Source organism: Saccopteryx leptura, chromosome 2 (assembly GCF_036850995.1).
Source record: "Saccopteryx leptura isolate mSacLep1 chromosome 2, mSacLep1_pri_phased_curated, whole genome shotgun sequence".
Lineage (NCBI taxonomy): Eukaryota > Metazoa > Chordata > Mammalia > Chiroptera > Emballonuridae > Saccopteryx > Saccopteryx leptura.
In genome coordinates, this window is record NC_089504.1 from 261906454 (window position 1) to 261922255 (window position 15802).

The 15802-nt window shown below is 41.7% G+C and overlaps 1 protein-coding gene across 4 annotated transcripts in view; it reads left to right on the forward strand.

The window, feature by feature from the left end:
- Positions 1-5159: 5159 nt before the first annotated feature.
- Positions 5160-15802, forward strand: part of RASAL2 (RAS protein activator like 2) — a 327762-nt gene continuing 317119 nt past the window's right edge. For all 4 annotated transcript variants that reach the window (XM_066361613.1, XM_066361614.1, XM_066361615.1 and 1 more), the window contains exon 1: positions 5160-5480. In XM_066361613.1, coding sequence (XP_066217710.1) covers positions 5279-5480 — 202 coding nt within the window. In that variant the 5' untranslated portion in view covers positions 5160-5278. The remainder of the gene's footprint in view (positions 5481-15802) is intronic.

The window sequence follows — 15802 nt, forward strand, 5'->3', positions numbered from 1 at the left end:
CAATGATTTGAGAAAGAGAGAGAGAGGGGAGAGAGAGAGAGAGAGAGAAGGAGAAAAAAGCATCAACTCGTTTCACTTAGTTATACACTCATTGATTGTGTCTTGTAAGTGCCCTGACCAGGGATTGAACCTGTGACCCAGTGTGCCTGGATGAAGCTTTATTCACTGAGCCACCCAGCCAGGGCCAAACAGTTTCTAACTTAAATCACTATCAAATGTTGGTGTTAGGAAAATCAGAGGTCTCTAAGTTTCCTACCCCAACCTCAGTTTCCCTGTTTAGAATACTCACTTCCTTTCTACCTGATCTGCTTCTAAACTTCACTGGTGCCACAGCTTTGGTTTTTATTTAACTTCTTTCTACCCAGAATGCAGTGGAACAAATGGCAGCCACCCAACCACTTGAGGCTTACTGTCCTCCACTCTTGAACAAAGAGACCGAGAAAGTAAGGAAACAGTTCCTTTTAAATGCAGACCCTTTCTAGGGAGTAGGGAACATACTTTCTTTTATTGCATTAGGTTCTGCTTAAGACTCAGGATGCAGGATGCTCTCTTGATGAGGGACAGACAAGGTTGAAAAGGGGGACACACTGAGCAATGAGGAACAGCTGAGAGCTACAAAGATAGGGCTGTGCTCATGTATAAATAGAAATGTTGCTGCTACCCTGATGAATCAGACCAGATGTTTCTCTGATGTCTCTGTTTGGTCCTTTGGTTTAAAAAAAAAAGTATAATTTTGCTAAAATTATATGTGGGGCCAGGAATGTGGCATAAATGCTTTAAGCTTAAATAATATGTAAAGGAATAAGATTACTGAGGAAACCTTTATTAACAAGAAAAAATAACCATCTAGGAAAGGACTGAAAAAGGGAAGGAAGGAAACAATTTGATGGTAGGAATGATGAACTTTCAGGGGACCTGAAATCTAATCTTTCATCTGTCACTACTTTTGTGACCTTGGGCAAGCCATGCCATTTTCCTGGGTCTAGGTATGTTTATTTTTTAAATGGGGGCAGGACAGGGGAGAGAATGGAGGTTGCATGGCTGGATTTATTAAATTGATCATTTTAGTGTCTTCTCCAACCCCAAAGATCTAGAATCCAACCAGGTTTTCTTTTTGTTTGTTATTGTTTCCTGGTTTCTGGTTTCACTGAGGGGTTGATATGTGAAAGAAATGATGGGGGATAACATAAGGCCTCTGCCCTCAAAATGCTTATTACCTAACAGTAGATATTAGAGTTTAAAAAAAAGGACTATATCACAATATATACTGTGAATCATTCCAGAAGACAGCCATGGGAACTCAGAGGAGGCAGAGATCACTGCCAGCTTGGATAGGACATAACTCGCTGGAGGAGGAGGGTATTGGCATTTGATGGGAAGTGGAGTGGGGGGAGGGTTTGAATGTTGTTAGGTTTTTGGCAGGCAGAGATGAAGGAAAGGACATTCCTCACATAAGAACAAGCAGAAGCAAGAGGCAAGGGAAGTGCTGGATGTATTTGGGGAACAGTGAGCCATTTGGATTGGCCAAGCACAGGCAATGAGTCAGGCTGCAATGGTGGTTTGGACCACATTTGGAAGGCCCTTTTAATCTCAGTAGGCATGCATTTTACTTCAGAGGCAGCAGGGAGCTGTTTTCTTGAGCTGAATGTGACCTGGTCTGAACTGTTCCATATGAACAAATGCAAATCTACTCTCCCCCACTCCCTTACCCCTGTACAATCAGGAGAATGCTATGCCACTGTGTCAAAGGGGAAAGGGAATATGGAATAAGAGAGGCTGGTGAACCACAGTTTAAAAACTGCATTACTACTTGGGGGATCAGCTGCTTAGAGGTGATGCCTAAGTAGCCTAGAAGGGACTGGCTATAAGAAAATATTTAGTTGAGAGCATTTGTGATGAGGGAACCTCTTCTCTGTGTGTGTTCTTTGACAGATAAACAGAGGAGAAAATTGGACCCATACCTGGTCTTCAGACGGGACAGCCAAGATTCCAAATTCTTATCTCTCCATAATTTTGACAATGTGTATATTCAGAACCCAATCTCAATGTGTATATTCAGAACCCAATCTCTTCTATCTCTCTTTTGGAAATCTCAGATTATAGCCAGCCTCTGTTTTTCAGACTATTATCTGGGGAATTTATTATTATTTTTTCTCCTGCCCAGTTTTTTAGTTCCCACTTGTCCTGGGTCTTGGGGTTGAATTCTAAGGATAATACTTATGCAGATAGATCACTTCTGAGAGCTTAGTGTCTGAAGCGCCAGAGGGAGGAAAAAAGAGGAGGGGTAGGGTAGGCAGAAATGAGACTTTAGCTCTATTGTAGTCACACACAAAGGCTTGTGTGCAAATACAATGTGAATGAAGACCTTATCAACCAAGGATTTATCTTCACAATAAAATGTGAGATTACATGAGGGAGATACCATATATAAATCCAACTAGAATTGTAACTGCCTCCCAACCACGCAAATTGGTTTATCATTTTTGTTTTTTTCTTCATTATTTTTCTTGTGATAATAATTTGCAAAAACCATTAAATATTTACTTTTGGTTCCACAAGTGTTTGAACAACTTTATCTCCCAAGGGGTGAAGGGGACCCTTAAGACATTCAGATCCATTAATGAAATAAAAAATTAGGAGACTAGGGTTTTAAACTGCCTACTAACTAGCTATGTTTACATAGATTGCTTAAGAGAATTCTATGTTTCAATTTTTTCCCCATTGGCTATATGGTGATTTTTAAAATACTGGTTTTGTTTATCTCATAGAATTATTGTTCAGGAGATTACAGTATTTTCTCTTTAAATTATAAACATTAGGTAAATTCCAGACATACTCATACTATTGAATACTAATATTTAGGCAACTAGATAATCACTGCAGCAAGTCTGGGGTCAGGATGGAGATGTGAAACAGGGACCAGACTTTGGAAATCTGGATACATAAAGTAGGGTTACTGGGGTTGGCAGAAGTGTTTTCTTCAGCTCTAGAATGGACGATGCCACTGAGAGAGCAAGCTATGAAAAAAACTCTCTTTCATATACCACCTCTAATGCTGTGTTGAGATAATTGCTTGGGTAAATTAATTCCTTATACATTAACTAATAAAGAGCTGCCTATATTTGTACATCTGATGCCCATTATTCACTTACTCTCTGACTTCTGTTACCATGACTTCAACAGTAATTTAGTACAAATAAAAATGCTCTAGCTCTGTGCAATGCTAGGCCCTGTAATCTCCTAGCTTCAATAAGCTTCCCTTGTTCACTCAAGCAGTGAAAAATACAATGGTTTAGATTTCAAAGTCTGACTATAGAGTCAGTAATATAGTCTTACTATAGAGAAAGTAAGAAACCAGTGTTTTAGATTTGGAAATGACTACTCCAAATACATCACCAAGCCACATATCAACAAGCTTAAACCACAAGAGTTTCTTGAGGAAGTAACCATTATCCTTGAGACATTGCACACCCGTCTGTACTGGTGGTTGATTTGCCAGGTAACCTGACTGTTTCTCAGTTTCCTCACCTGTTAAACAAGAGGCAGGGTGAGATTATTTCTAAAGTCATTTCCTGTTTAGGCGTACTGTTACTATAAATATGAATTTGGAGAAAATTATGAATGCATCCTCATAGCTCTTGATAAGCTCAATGACACAACAGAATACCACAAAACCAGAACATGAAAATGCCCCCGGTAGAACAGTCTCTGTGCATGGTAGAAAGAAATGGAGAGAAAGTAATAAATACCCTTGAAGTGATAAAAACAACAACATATACTTGCTGTTGAGGAATTCTTGCTCCATTTTAAGTAGCCATGTTCAAAAAATTGTTGAAGACCTACTATGTGCAACACACTAAGTTGTTACTTTTCCATTCTTTACTTTGCCAGCAATCTCTTAAACCTGAACTGGTGAAGACCGCCTTGGGTGGGCATAAAATTAAAGCCAAGGTCAAGGGAGACCGAGTATACAAATAGACCAAAAATAAAACGCAAGTGACATCATTCGAGGAAAAAAAGCCAACATATTGCAGAGAGATCAAAGGCAAAAGAAAGAAAAACATGTTTGTTTAATACTGGGCTTTTGAGCAATTCATGTGCTTGCAAGACCCGTCTATCCATCCACACCACACTTCTTAACCACGCTATTCTAAACCGATGACAAGTCCAGCTTCAGCGCGGACAGGGCGCGCAGAGCGCGGATCCCACACAGAGCCCACAGTCCCAGACTCGGCTGCCAACTCTCCCCTCGGGGAAGGAAGGAGATTCCCCTGTAAAACAGGCTTTTAAATCCTGCGTCCAATAAGAAATACTGGCTCAAATAAATAAACATATAAATACGTAAATAAATACATAAAAGTAAAAGGGTGGGAACAGGAGAAGAGGAAGCTCTTTTCCTTTCTTTTTAAATTTCCCGCACCCCTTTTTCTCTCCGCCTCCTCACACCGCCTCCACTTCAAGCTTAAGCAGCAGTTGGGGAGACTTGGACCACGAGCTGAAAGACCGTCGCGGAGAAAGTAATTGGAAATGAGGCGGGACCGGCCAGATGAATAACTCGGTGTCCGATTTCTCCTGCCTTCGGCGGCAGTTCCTCCTTCGCTTCGTTACTCGATTGCACACGCGGCCGGGCGCTCGGGCCTCGATTGCTCCGGCCTATCACCCTGGGATGCCGCCTGCCGCCGCCGCCGCCGCGGCTGCCGGGCTTGTGGGATCTGCGGCGGAGCCGGAGCCGGAGCCGCGACGGCAGCGGTGGCCTGAGAGTGAGGGGGGCGGGCCGGCTCATTCCTAGGGTGGGGGCTGAGGGCAGCAGGGCGAGAACCCGGGGCCACCGGCCCCCCTCGGGCTGAGGGCGCGGACGCTCGGAGCCCCTGAGGCGGCGGCGGCGGCAGGAGCCGGTCAGAGGGGGCGGCCCCTGGCGGCGACGCCCCCAGCCCTGCCGGCCGCGCTCCATCCCCAGCCCGAGCCCGCTCCGGCCGCAGGAGACGCCGGCTCCGAGGGGGCTAGCGGGCAAGCCGCCCCTCCTGGGTGCTTCCCCGTCCCTTCCCGGGAGGGACCCGCACCTGAGCCCGGACCCACCCCCGGCCGGGGCCACGCTGGACCCGCCTCCCGGCCTGGGTCCCGCCCGCCGGCTGCAGGTGGGCTGCGGCGCCCGGGGCGCGGGCAGTGGGCGGCGGGGAAGGAGGTGAGCCGCTGCCGCCGCCGCTCGGTCCGTGCTCCGCCGCGGCGCTCTCCGTCGCCCCTTCCCGCCGCCGCGCCGCGCCTCGGGCGCCGGGGCACCATGGAGCTCTCTCCGTCGTCCGGGGGAGCCGCCGAGGCGTTGTCCTGGCCGGAGATGTTCCCGGGACTGGAGTCCGACTCGCCGCTGCCCCCGGAGGACCTGGACGCGGTCGTCCCCGTCAGCGGGGCCGTGGCCGGTGGCATGCTGGACCGGATCCTCCTGGAGTCGGTGTGCCAGCAGCAGAGCTGGGTCCGCGTGTACGGTAAGGACCGCGGAATCGTCGCGGAGGCTGCCGTGCCTCGTCGTTGCTGGGGCTGAAATCCGTGCTCTAGCTCGTTTCAGCCTGTTCTCAGCCTCCATCCATTCGGGGGGACGTCCCTTTCTGGTCTGGGGTGCGTTTCTGACAAGTTCCTCCAGACTGGTCCCTTGGGTAGAGAGATGGGACTCAGCCTGTTCTTTTGGGTCTTTATAGGCACCTGCAGTAAGTTTAAGGTAGTGTCGGGCTGTGCAGACTTAATTCTTAGGTGATTACTTACAGAGAACTGTCAACCGATCTTCAGAAGGAACACACCATGAAGTCAAGTGAGCGGGTTTGGTGTTTATTTGTTTTAGGTTTTTGAGGTTTCTCCTCCTTGATTGAGGCAAAGCTGGAAACCAAGATATGATGAAAAAGCTTAGCAAAAGTATACATTTGTTGGGGGGGAAAGACTAATCTATAACCTCTTTCTGAACCTTACTTTCCAAAGACAACCACTTTTAGACCAACAGCCTGTGGACTGTTTTCAGATGGCACTATTGTTTCTGGTTTTCTTTGTAAAGTGACTGGGCTGCTACTCAGCAGGTTAAAAGTGATGAACACACTAAAACTTTCCCTTTCTGCATTCCTAGCAACCACCTCTTTAATTAAAACTGAATGATGAGATCCTATTAGGGTGAGCCTTGTGGCAGCATGAAAACCATGCTGGTTTTGAAAACTCATAGCCCAGGGATTTATAGCCTGACCTTCAGGACTGAGCAGTGGCTTTCCAAAATATTGGACGGTCAGGATGTTTATCACTTGGCTCACAGGAACACAAAAGACATTGGCAGTGTGGCTGGGTCTAAGATGGCAAACTTGAAGCACCCAGGATCAAACACAGTATTCAGGTGTTACACTGCATTTATGCGCAGCTAAGCCTGTAGTGAATCACATACATTAAGTTTTCTTCCTTAATCCTTCTGAACAGGGTCTGTGTTTTCCATTCAAGAGTAACCGAGACTTAGAAGTTGTTTCTCTAGATAGCTCAGTTGATTTCAGGACATCAAGTCTATCACTATGAGAAAGATCACAGAACGAGGAGTCCAGAGATTCTAGTGTTTGTCTCAGTTCTGCCACTAAGTGGCTATGTGATTTAGGGCAGATCAGGGCACTTTTTCAACCTATGATTCCTCATCTGTAAAATGAGTGGATTGAATGAAATAATCTCTTAATGGCCCTTCCATTTCTAAAAGTCCAGGAGTTCCTATAACCAATTCTTAAGGATATACATATGTGGGTACTACTTTGTATTTTGCTTGATGTTAATGTGTTTCTTGATATTATTCTAATTAAATGAAAGAATTAAAGCAAAGAAGTGGGAGATGATGCAAGGTCATGCAGTTCATTCTCAGCAGATTAAAAACTTTAGTGCCTGATTTTCTATCCACCTGCTAATCCCACTTAGCCGATAGCTTATAGGAAAGGTTGATGAGAATCTGAAAATGAGCTTGAATTAGAGTATATGTGGTGGTTGCAATATTTCCCCATTCTAGCCTTTTTCCTATCCTTATACACTTCTTTGGCATATTGTTTTATATGAAGTTAGAGATAGGGCCTTGTTACTGCAAGAGTAGGTTTATATGCTAATTCAGTATTGCAGTGTCCATAACTGTTCTGTCCGGGTTTTTTAGACCTAGGTTATCTATTATCTTTACATGTAACCCATAAAAACATATGCTTGTTTTCATAGTCCATTCCTAGGGCTAGATTTGTAAGGGGTGTGTGTGTGTATATTCTTAAATACATATGTACATATACACATTCATATGTTTTTTGTCTCACACATCGTGTACATTTCAGTGTCAAGTTGCAGACTTTCTACTGCCTTGTAATTTTTGTCTTCCCTATCAATTAACCAGATGTTGTTTTTATTTATTGTTTAGAACTGCTATGTTCCTTCCTCTAAAGCAGTTCATCCTGGATACTACTTTGTTGTTTTTATTTTGATGTAAATATTCCCAAATTGTCTGAAAGACTGTTGGATTTTCTGTGTTCTTAGATAGTTTTTAAGTTGTCTATTGTATAACTCTTTGAAAAGTTTTGAAATAAAAATAATGTAGAAAATCAATTTGAAAAACACTAGTTCATTTTGGTGTTCTTGTTTATTTGTTTGTTTTGGGTGTTCAAAATCCTGATTGTTTTGGAACATCTGGATTCTTCTACACAATTTAAAGAGACTTTGATGAGTGTAGTGTAATGCTTTTTAAAGAAATCCAGAAACTGGTAAACCTAGTCTAGAGTATAAAACTGGGGGTTGAGAACTTGATTTTTTGTTCTGGCTTTGCCACAAATTGGTTGTCTAACTTTGGGCAAGTAATTTTAACTCTGTGGGTCTAAGTTTCTATGTAGAATGTGGAATCTGGAGTACAGTAATTGGTATCTATGGTCCATTTTAGCTTTAGAGTTGTCTGATTCTATGGCCTGCCCTATTATTTTACCTACAGCTTGGCCTACCAATTCTAGCCCAGCTCTAGGGGTAAGGCATCAGGCAATCCCTTAAGGCATTTAAATCATGATTGTCCGAGGATCCAGGGGAACACTTTTATCAAAAGGTCAATCAGTGAACTGAGTTTTTAAAGAAGGAATGTTAAAGGCAGATGTAGAGTTATTTGGAATGTTTTCACAAGATAGGATGGTGGGGATGGGGATCTTGCTTAGGTCTAGTTTATTCAGTTTTGAGACCTAACCTAAAATAGCCATGTGGGTTTTAGGATAGGATACAGAATAAGGAGCTGTATTAAGTGCCCTTGATTTCTGGCTATGGTTTATGTCCTCTGCAGGGCACATGTTTGAAACTAGCATGCAAACCAACAACAAAAGAGTAATCCCCCCAAAGGTGATCTTCACAGAAACTTTTAGAAACAATATTTTATTAGTTTACCTCACCAAATTGGGAGACTAGGCACTGTTTTGAGTTTGCTATTGTTAAAGTTTACATATATACATATACACATAATATGATATTTATATAATCTCCAGAAGTTTTGTGTATTGCCATGATTGGAAAACTTTTTTGGAAAATGTTCAGAGCTTTTTAATAGGTGGCTGTATTTAGAACACAAATGCACATCTTTAAGACACAGCTAAGAGAAAAGTGTATGCTATGTTAGTCTTCATTTTCTTTTAGTTTTAAAATGTTTTAGTTGTTGCATTTTCCTATTACATTAAGTTGTGCCCATGCCCTGTCAAAATTATAGAATTTTTGACAACAGGGAATCTGTCTTGTTTATCTTTGCATTCCTATCTTGTCATCCCCTTCATTGTCACCATGTTTAGCAGATTGGTACCTTGCTTACAGTAAGTTGGTGTCTGTTGAATGTTGATCCATCTGTCCTTTGACCATCTAGATCTCAACCTGACTGATTGTATGGGTGGTAGAGTAGCTTAAACAAAGGCATGCCACAAACAGCTAAATATGGATGCAGAATCCAAGAGCATCAAATGCAGAACATTTTTCAGATATTTATAGCCTCAAAGCAAAGTCAATTGGCTGAAAAACTCAGCAGGCTAGCAAAAGGAAATGGGAGCTGCAAAGCCAGCCTCACTGTCTGTGCTTTCTGGTAAACAATAAGAACATTAAAATTAACTACTTTACCATGAATGGATAGTGATTGTAGGACACCCTTTGGGAGAGATTGAAGACACCTGTCTGTGGTAATACCTGTTTTGGAGCTAGCACCCATGAGCATGAAAGGTCTACAGCTGTATGCACAGGAGTGCTCCCAAATAGTAAAGAGGGGAAATATAATTATCACACTAAAGCGATCACCAAAAATCACATAGTTTTTAATTTTAATATCAGCAGGACTTGTCTAAAATATTTAATTAATAAAATACATAATGTCAGCATCATTGGTTACCATTAAGCTAGTATACAACTCTTTGTTTATTAAAATTTCTAATGGCTGGTACTATGTCAGCAAGCAAAAGAAGAGAATTAATTATACTACATCAGATGCCATATGACCATGGGAATTTGGTAGAAATTTCTCACGAACTGGATATGAGTTGATGGGGACAGAAGTTTACCTGTTGCAGTAAATAATATTGCTTATGCTTCACGAATTAAGACAAAGGATGACTTATTTTATGGCACTTTTAGAGACTGTGTCTCTATATTTACTTAAAATGTTGCAAGCAGTAACAAGTCCAGGAAGTTGTTTCATTTTGATCCAGTATGAATGAAATATGACTAACTGACCTTATTCAAAAATGTTCTTAACATAATTAACTTTGAATACTCCTAGCAAATCACTCATTATTACATGTCTTAAATATGAACCCCATGATTTCTCTTTTGTTTTAGTATGTAAATCAATGCTATTGTTCAGGCAATACTAAAAGTTTTGTGTGCTCTGGCTAGTTGCTTGATGGAAGAAAAACAGTGAATGTGTGCCTAATACATCCTCAAACATGTTCATGTTACTTAACTATTTTAGTTTCCTCAAATACTGTTGATTGAACTTACTTTGTAAATGAGTATTAATACTTTAGGGATTCTTGGGATCTTAAGCTTGAGTTCAGTACTTAGGATGTGGTATTGACCATGAATGTTGACACAATTTGCTGTGATCTCCAAATATATTTTATACACATTAGGAGTAGGCAGTTCTTCACTGAAATAAAATAACTTTTTTTTTCAAAATAAAAGAACTTTTAAGACTGCCTAGGTATATACTGTTTTTAAAAATTATATTGATTTCAGTTAACCTCTTTGTCTTCCTTTGAGAGATAACTTGTATATCTCATTTAATTATGTGTTCTATTAATGTTTACAGATGAAGGACAATTTCCTTTAAAACGTCTTAGTATTTTTTTTTTTTTTTTTTTCATTTTTCTGAAGCTGGAAACGGGGAGAGACAGTGAGACAGACTCCCGCATGCGCCCGACCGGGATCCACCCGGCACGCCCACCAGGGGCGACGCTCTGCCCATCCTGGGCGTCGCCATGTTGCGACCAGAGCCACTCCAGCGCCTGAGGCAGAGGCCACAGAGCCATCCCCAGCGCCCGGGCCATCTTTGCTCCAATGGAGCCTTGGCTGCGGGAGGGGAAGAGAGAGACAGAGAGGAAAGCGCGGCGGAGGGGTGGAGAAGCAAATGGGCGCTTCTCCTGTGTGCCCTGGCCGGGAATCGAACCCGGGTCCTCCGCATGCTAGGCCGACGCTCTACCGCTGTAAAACGTCTTAGTATTTTTTTTTAATTTTTATTTAGACGATTAAATTTAACAGGGTGACATTGGTCAACTAAAGTACACAGATTTTGGGCAAATATCTCCATATCATTTGGACAGTCGATTATGCTGTATACCCATCACCTGAAGTCAAATCATCCTCCGTCACCTTATATTTTTCCCTCTTTATGTTTCTTCCCCTTCCGTACCCCCCCCCCCCCAACCACTGCATTCCTATTTAGGTCCATGAGTCTCAATTTTGTGTCCCACCTATGTATGGAATCATACAGTTCTTAGCTTTTTCTGATTTACTTATTTCACTCAGTATAATGTTATCTAAAACATCTTAGTATTTCTTTATTCTCCGTTATGTTGGTTTATTGCTATTTCATTTTCAAAGAAAAATATTAAAAACAATTTTTATTATTCATTGATTTTAGAGAGAGAGAAAGGAAGGAAGAGAGAGGAGAGAGAGAAGTATCCATTTGTTCCATTTAGTGGTGCATCCATTTGTTGCCTCCCATATGTACTCTGACTAGGGATAGAACCTGCAGCCTTGTTGTTTCAGGAAGATGCTCTATATTTACTTTTATGCCCCCCCCCATATATTTTTTGTGACAGAGAGACAAAGGAACAGATAGGGATAGACAGGAAGGGAGATGAGAAGCATCAATTCTTTGTTTCAGCACCTTAGTTGTTCATTGATTGCTTTCTCATATGTGCCTTGACGGGGTGGAGGGCATGCTGCTGCAGAGCAAGTGACCCCTGGCTCAAGCCAGCGACCATGAGGTCATGTCTATGATCCCACGCTCAAGCCAGTGACCCCGCACTCAAGCTGGTGAACCCTCACTCAAGCCAGCGACCTTGGGGTTTAGAACCTGGGTCTTCTGCATCCCAGTCTGATGCTCTATCCACTGCACCACTGCCTGGTCAGGTTATGCTCTATATTTACTATATTACTATTATGACTGGGCTAACATGCCAGTGCAGAGCAAAATATTTTTAAAGAATGAAATTGTACATCCACAATCTCTTTTCCAAAACCATTTGTATAGTGTTTCAGAATTGAAAATTTTTTGATCTTAGAAAATATGTTGTGTGTGTGTGTGTGTGTGTGTGTGTGTGTGTATGCTGACATTAACCCCCTAATGAGGTCTGAAGAAACATTTGGGAGTCAGTCATGTTTATGTTTCTGCAGTTGATCAAATGAATATTCACAATAAATGTGGTATAAGACTATAAATAGTGTTATGTCAGCGCAGGTCAGATTTTACTGCTAAAAAGTTATGAAAAAAATTGTTCTCAGAGCTTCCTTGATTTAGGAATTGCAGGTGTGGAACTGAGGTTCTGACGTAAATATTATGAAGTTCTAGAATGCCCCTATTATTTGAGGATTGTTTGTTTATAAGGATTTCCTTTATCTTTTTCAGATAATAAAATTCAGTGCATACACTTTTAAAATGATGTGCAGTTGTGTCCTATTATGTTTAATAAATAAATTTCTCTGATTTGCTAAGGGAAAGAAAAGAGATTCACATGACAAAGAAAGTAGGCTTTACTGAGAGATTACTTAAGGCAGCCGTTCTCAACCTGTGGGTCGCGACCCTGGCGGGGGTCAAACGACCAAAACACAGGGGTCGCCTAAAGCCATCAGAAACCGCTGACTTAAGGAAATAAATGATGGCAAGGCAGTGGTTTCTGCTGCTGTTTCATGAGAAAGAAAGATGAGGTAAGTTGAAGCAGAGTTTATGTAATTGTTCTTTGCAGGTTGCTCTCCTTAGTAGCACAAACTGATTTGATCACCTTCTAAGTAGGTGAACCACAAAAAAAAGCATTCAACTAATGACTGAGTTAATCCAGAAAAAATTCAGCTGTCTGCTCCCTTGTCCCTCCCTATTGGAATAACTTTTAAGTAACCAGAGAGGTGTTTGGTCTTGTTAACCAGGAGGAGGAGTTTGAAGTGTGCTGAGGGCACTGCTGAAATTGCTTCACCCTGTCTTGGCAGAGCGATCATTGCTCTCTGATGTTTGTAAAAACACCTTTCTTCCCAAAGGCTATCAAGTGCTTCTCAAGACCTGTAGGTAGAGTGTCCTTTACAAATTTAATGTAGCTTCTTTTCTAGTGAGAAGGCAGCCATCAAGAAGTACATGATACAGAAGTATGAAAAATAGAAAGATGCCCTGGGGCCCAGGACAGAGGTGTTAGTGGGGATGCTGGTAAAAAGAAAAAGAAATAAAAACTGAGCCCTTGAAGGGATGACAAAACTTTCATTTGCTAGATGGTCATACAGAAGTTATCATCTTTCTTATCTTGACAATAGGGTTCAGATGTTAGGAGTTACCTTCTCGTTCTAAGTGTTGGTTACATTAATTGTCTACATCTCCTTTGCTTATAGGATCCAATGTAGATTCTGATTGCATTCTTATTATATCTCCATAAATTGTCTTCTTCCACATTGCTTAAATTCTATTTACATGGTGTCATTCTCAGTAGGCTTTCTGAAAGTACCCCCTACTGCACTCTGGAAAGAGTAAGACTTGCAGATACCATTGGAAAGAGTGAAAATTTAGAAAGGAAAATATTTAACACAAGGCCAGAAAACAAAATTCAGAAGCATAGTGTGAAAAGTTAAAAAGAAACTTTAAAGTTGATAGTCCTAAGTATAGATTTTTAAAAATTTATTTATTTATTCATTTTAGAGAGGTGGGGGGGGGGGAGAGAGGAGGAGAGAAAGAGGAAGGGAGAGAGAAGGTGGGGTGGGGAGGAGCAGGAAGCATGAACTCCCATTTGTGCCTTGACCAGACAAGCCCAGGGTTTCGAACTGGTGACCTCAGCATTCCAGGTTGATGCTTTATCCACTGCGCCACCATAAGTCAGGCCTTAAATATTTTTAAAAACAATCCTTTATATTTTCTCATTAAGGAAACTGGCTCAGGATGTTTAGTTTATTCCCAAAATTGGAGACAAATTCCACAGTTTGTCAGGATTAGAACTCAACCTCAGATTCCTCAGCCTCCTGTTTTAGCTTCTAGATCTTACTGCTTTCCCTTAGGGAAGTGGCCTTTCAAAGCTGGAGGTCAGGAACACTCCACACTGAGAAATACCAGATTGTTAGTTTCACAGTCTTTAAGGGAAATGCTGGAAGTTCCATTACCTAGGTAACAGAAAACAAAAACGGACAAAACATCCAGAAAGTAGTAGGATGAGAATAATATCATAGTGTCCCTCTTAAGGATCTAGACTAGAGGACAGATGAGATATTTTCATCTTCACTTTTCTATATTCTTTATCTGTAAATTCTGTATTCTGCTATTGGAAGTGATGCTTTAAGGAAATTTGAATGTTTCATTTATGATGCTTAGAACCCTGCATAATACATAATTTTGTACCTTCCCTTTAATTTCTAACCTCTCTGATTCATATCATTAAAAAATTAATGCCTTTTTTCTAGTTATGAATATAATCTGTATAATTTGAATTATAAGAAAATTCAAAGAAAATTAAAATCACCTATAATTCTACCACTCAGAGATAACTATTCTTTTAATATAAGGTCTACCAGAAAGTTCTGTCCGTTTTTGGAATAAAATAAAATACAAATTTTTCTTACCGTCAATAAACTTTATTAAATAATATAATTGCCATTATTATTAATGATTTCTTGCCAGCGTGAGGGCAATTTGTATATCCAATTTTTGAAAAATGTTTTATCTTTTTTTTTTTTTTTTATTCATTTTTCTCAAGCTGGAAACGGGGAGAGACAGTCAGACAGACTCCCGCATGCGCCCGACCGGGATCCACCCGGCACGCCCACCAGGGGCAACGCTCTGCCCACCAGGGGGCGATGCTCTGCCCATCCTGGGGGTCGCCATATTGCGACCAGAGCTACTCTAGCGCCTGAGGCAGAGGCCACAGAGCCATCCCCAGCGCCCGGGCCATCTTTGCTCCAATGGAGCCTTGGCTGCGGGAGGGGAAGAGAGAGACAGAGAGGAAAGCGCGGCGGAGGGGTGGAGAAGCAAATGGGCGCTTCTCCTGTGTGCCCTGGCCGGGAATCGAACCCGGGTCCTCCGCACGCTAGGCCGACGCTCTACCGCTGAGCCAACCGGCCAGGGCATGTTTTATCTTTTGATACAAAAATTGAACCAGTGCTTGTTTGATATCTTCTTCATTTTTGAATTTTTTGCCCTTCAAAAAATTTTGTAGGGTGCTAAGTCTGGGGAATATGGTGGATGTGACAGACATGCTTCTGTAGCATTTCTTCCTTGTTGAAATCCGTAAAAATTACAGTGGCGTAAATGAACTTTATCAGTAGCCATGGGTACACTATCGCTTCACACATAAGACTAACGTGAATCAACTTTGTTTTAGTTAATTTGCTACGTCAGTATGTATACATTAAGTGATAAAAATAGAGAGGCACACATGTGCCAAATAAACATGTGCTTATGTGTCGAAACTTGTGATAGAAATGGACAGAACTTTCCGGTAGACCTTATACAATGTGTCCATAAAGTCATGGTGTACTTTTGACCGGTCACAGGAAAGCAACAAAAGATGATAGAAATGTGAAATCACCAAATAAAAGGAAAACTCTCCCAGTTTTCATACCTATTCAGTGCAGTTCGATGTGGGCTCACGCACAGATTTTTTAGGGTTCCTTAGGTAGCTATCCCGTATAGCCTCTACAGACTCGTCACTGACTGATGGCCTTCCAGAACGGGGTTTCTCCACCAAACTGCTGGTTTCCTTCAACTGCTTATCCCATTGAGTAATGATATTCCTATGTGGTGGTGCTTCATTATAAACTCGCCGATATTCACATTGCACTTTGGTCACGGATTCGAATTTAGCAAGCCACAGAACACACTGAACTTTCCTCTGTACCGTCCACATCTCAACTGGCATGGCCGTGGGCTGCTTCACTGTATACTCAGTGTTACGTCATCCTACAGAAACTGCCACATCATCCTACAGAAACTGGGAGGGTTTTCCTTTTATTTGGTGCAAATTTCACATTTCTATTGTCTTTTGTTGCTTTCCTGTGACCGGTCAAAAGTGCACCATGACTTTACGGACACACTGTACATTATTGTTTTTTATTCCAGTCTTTTTTGTAT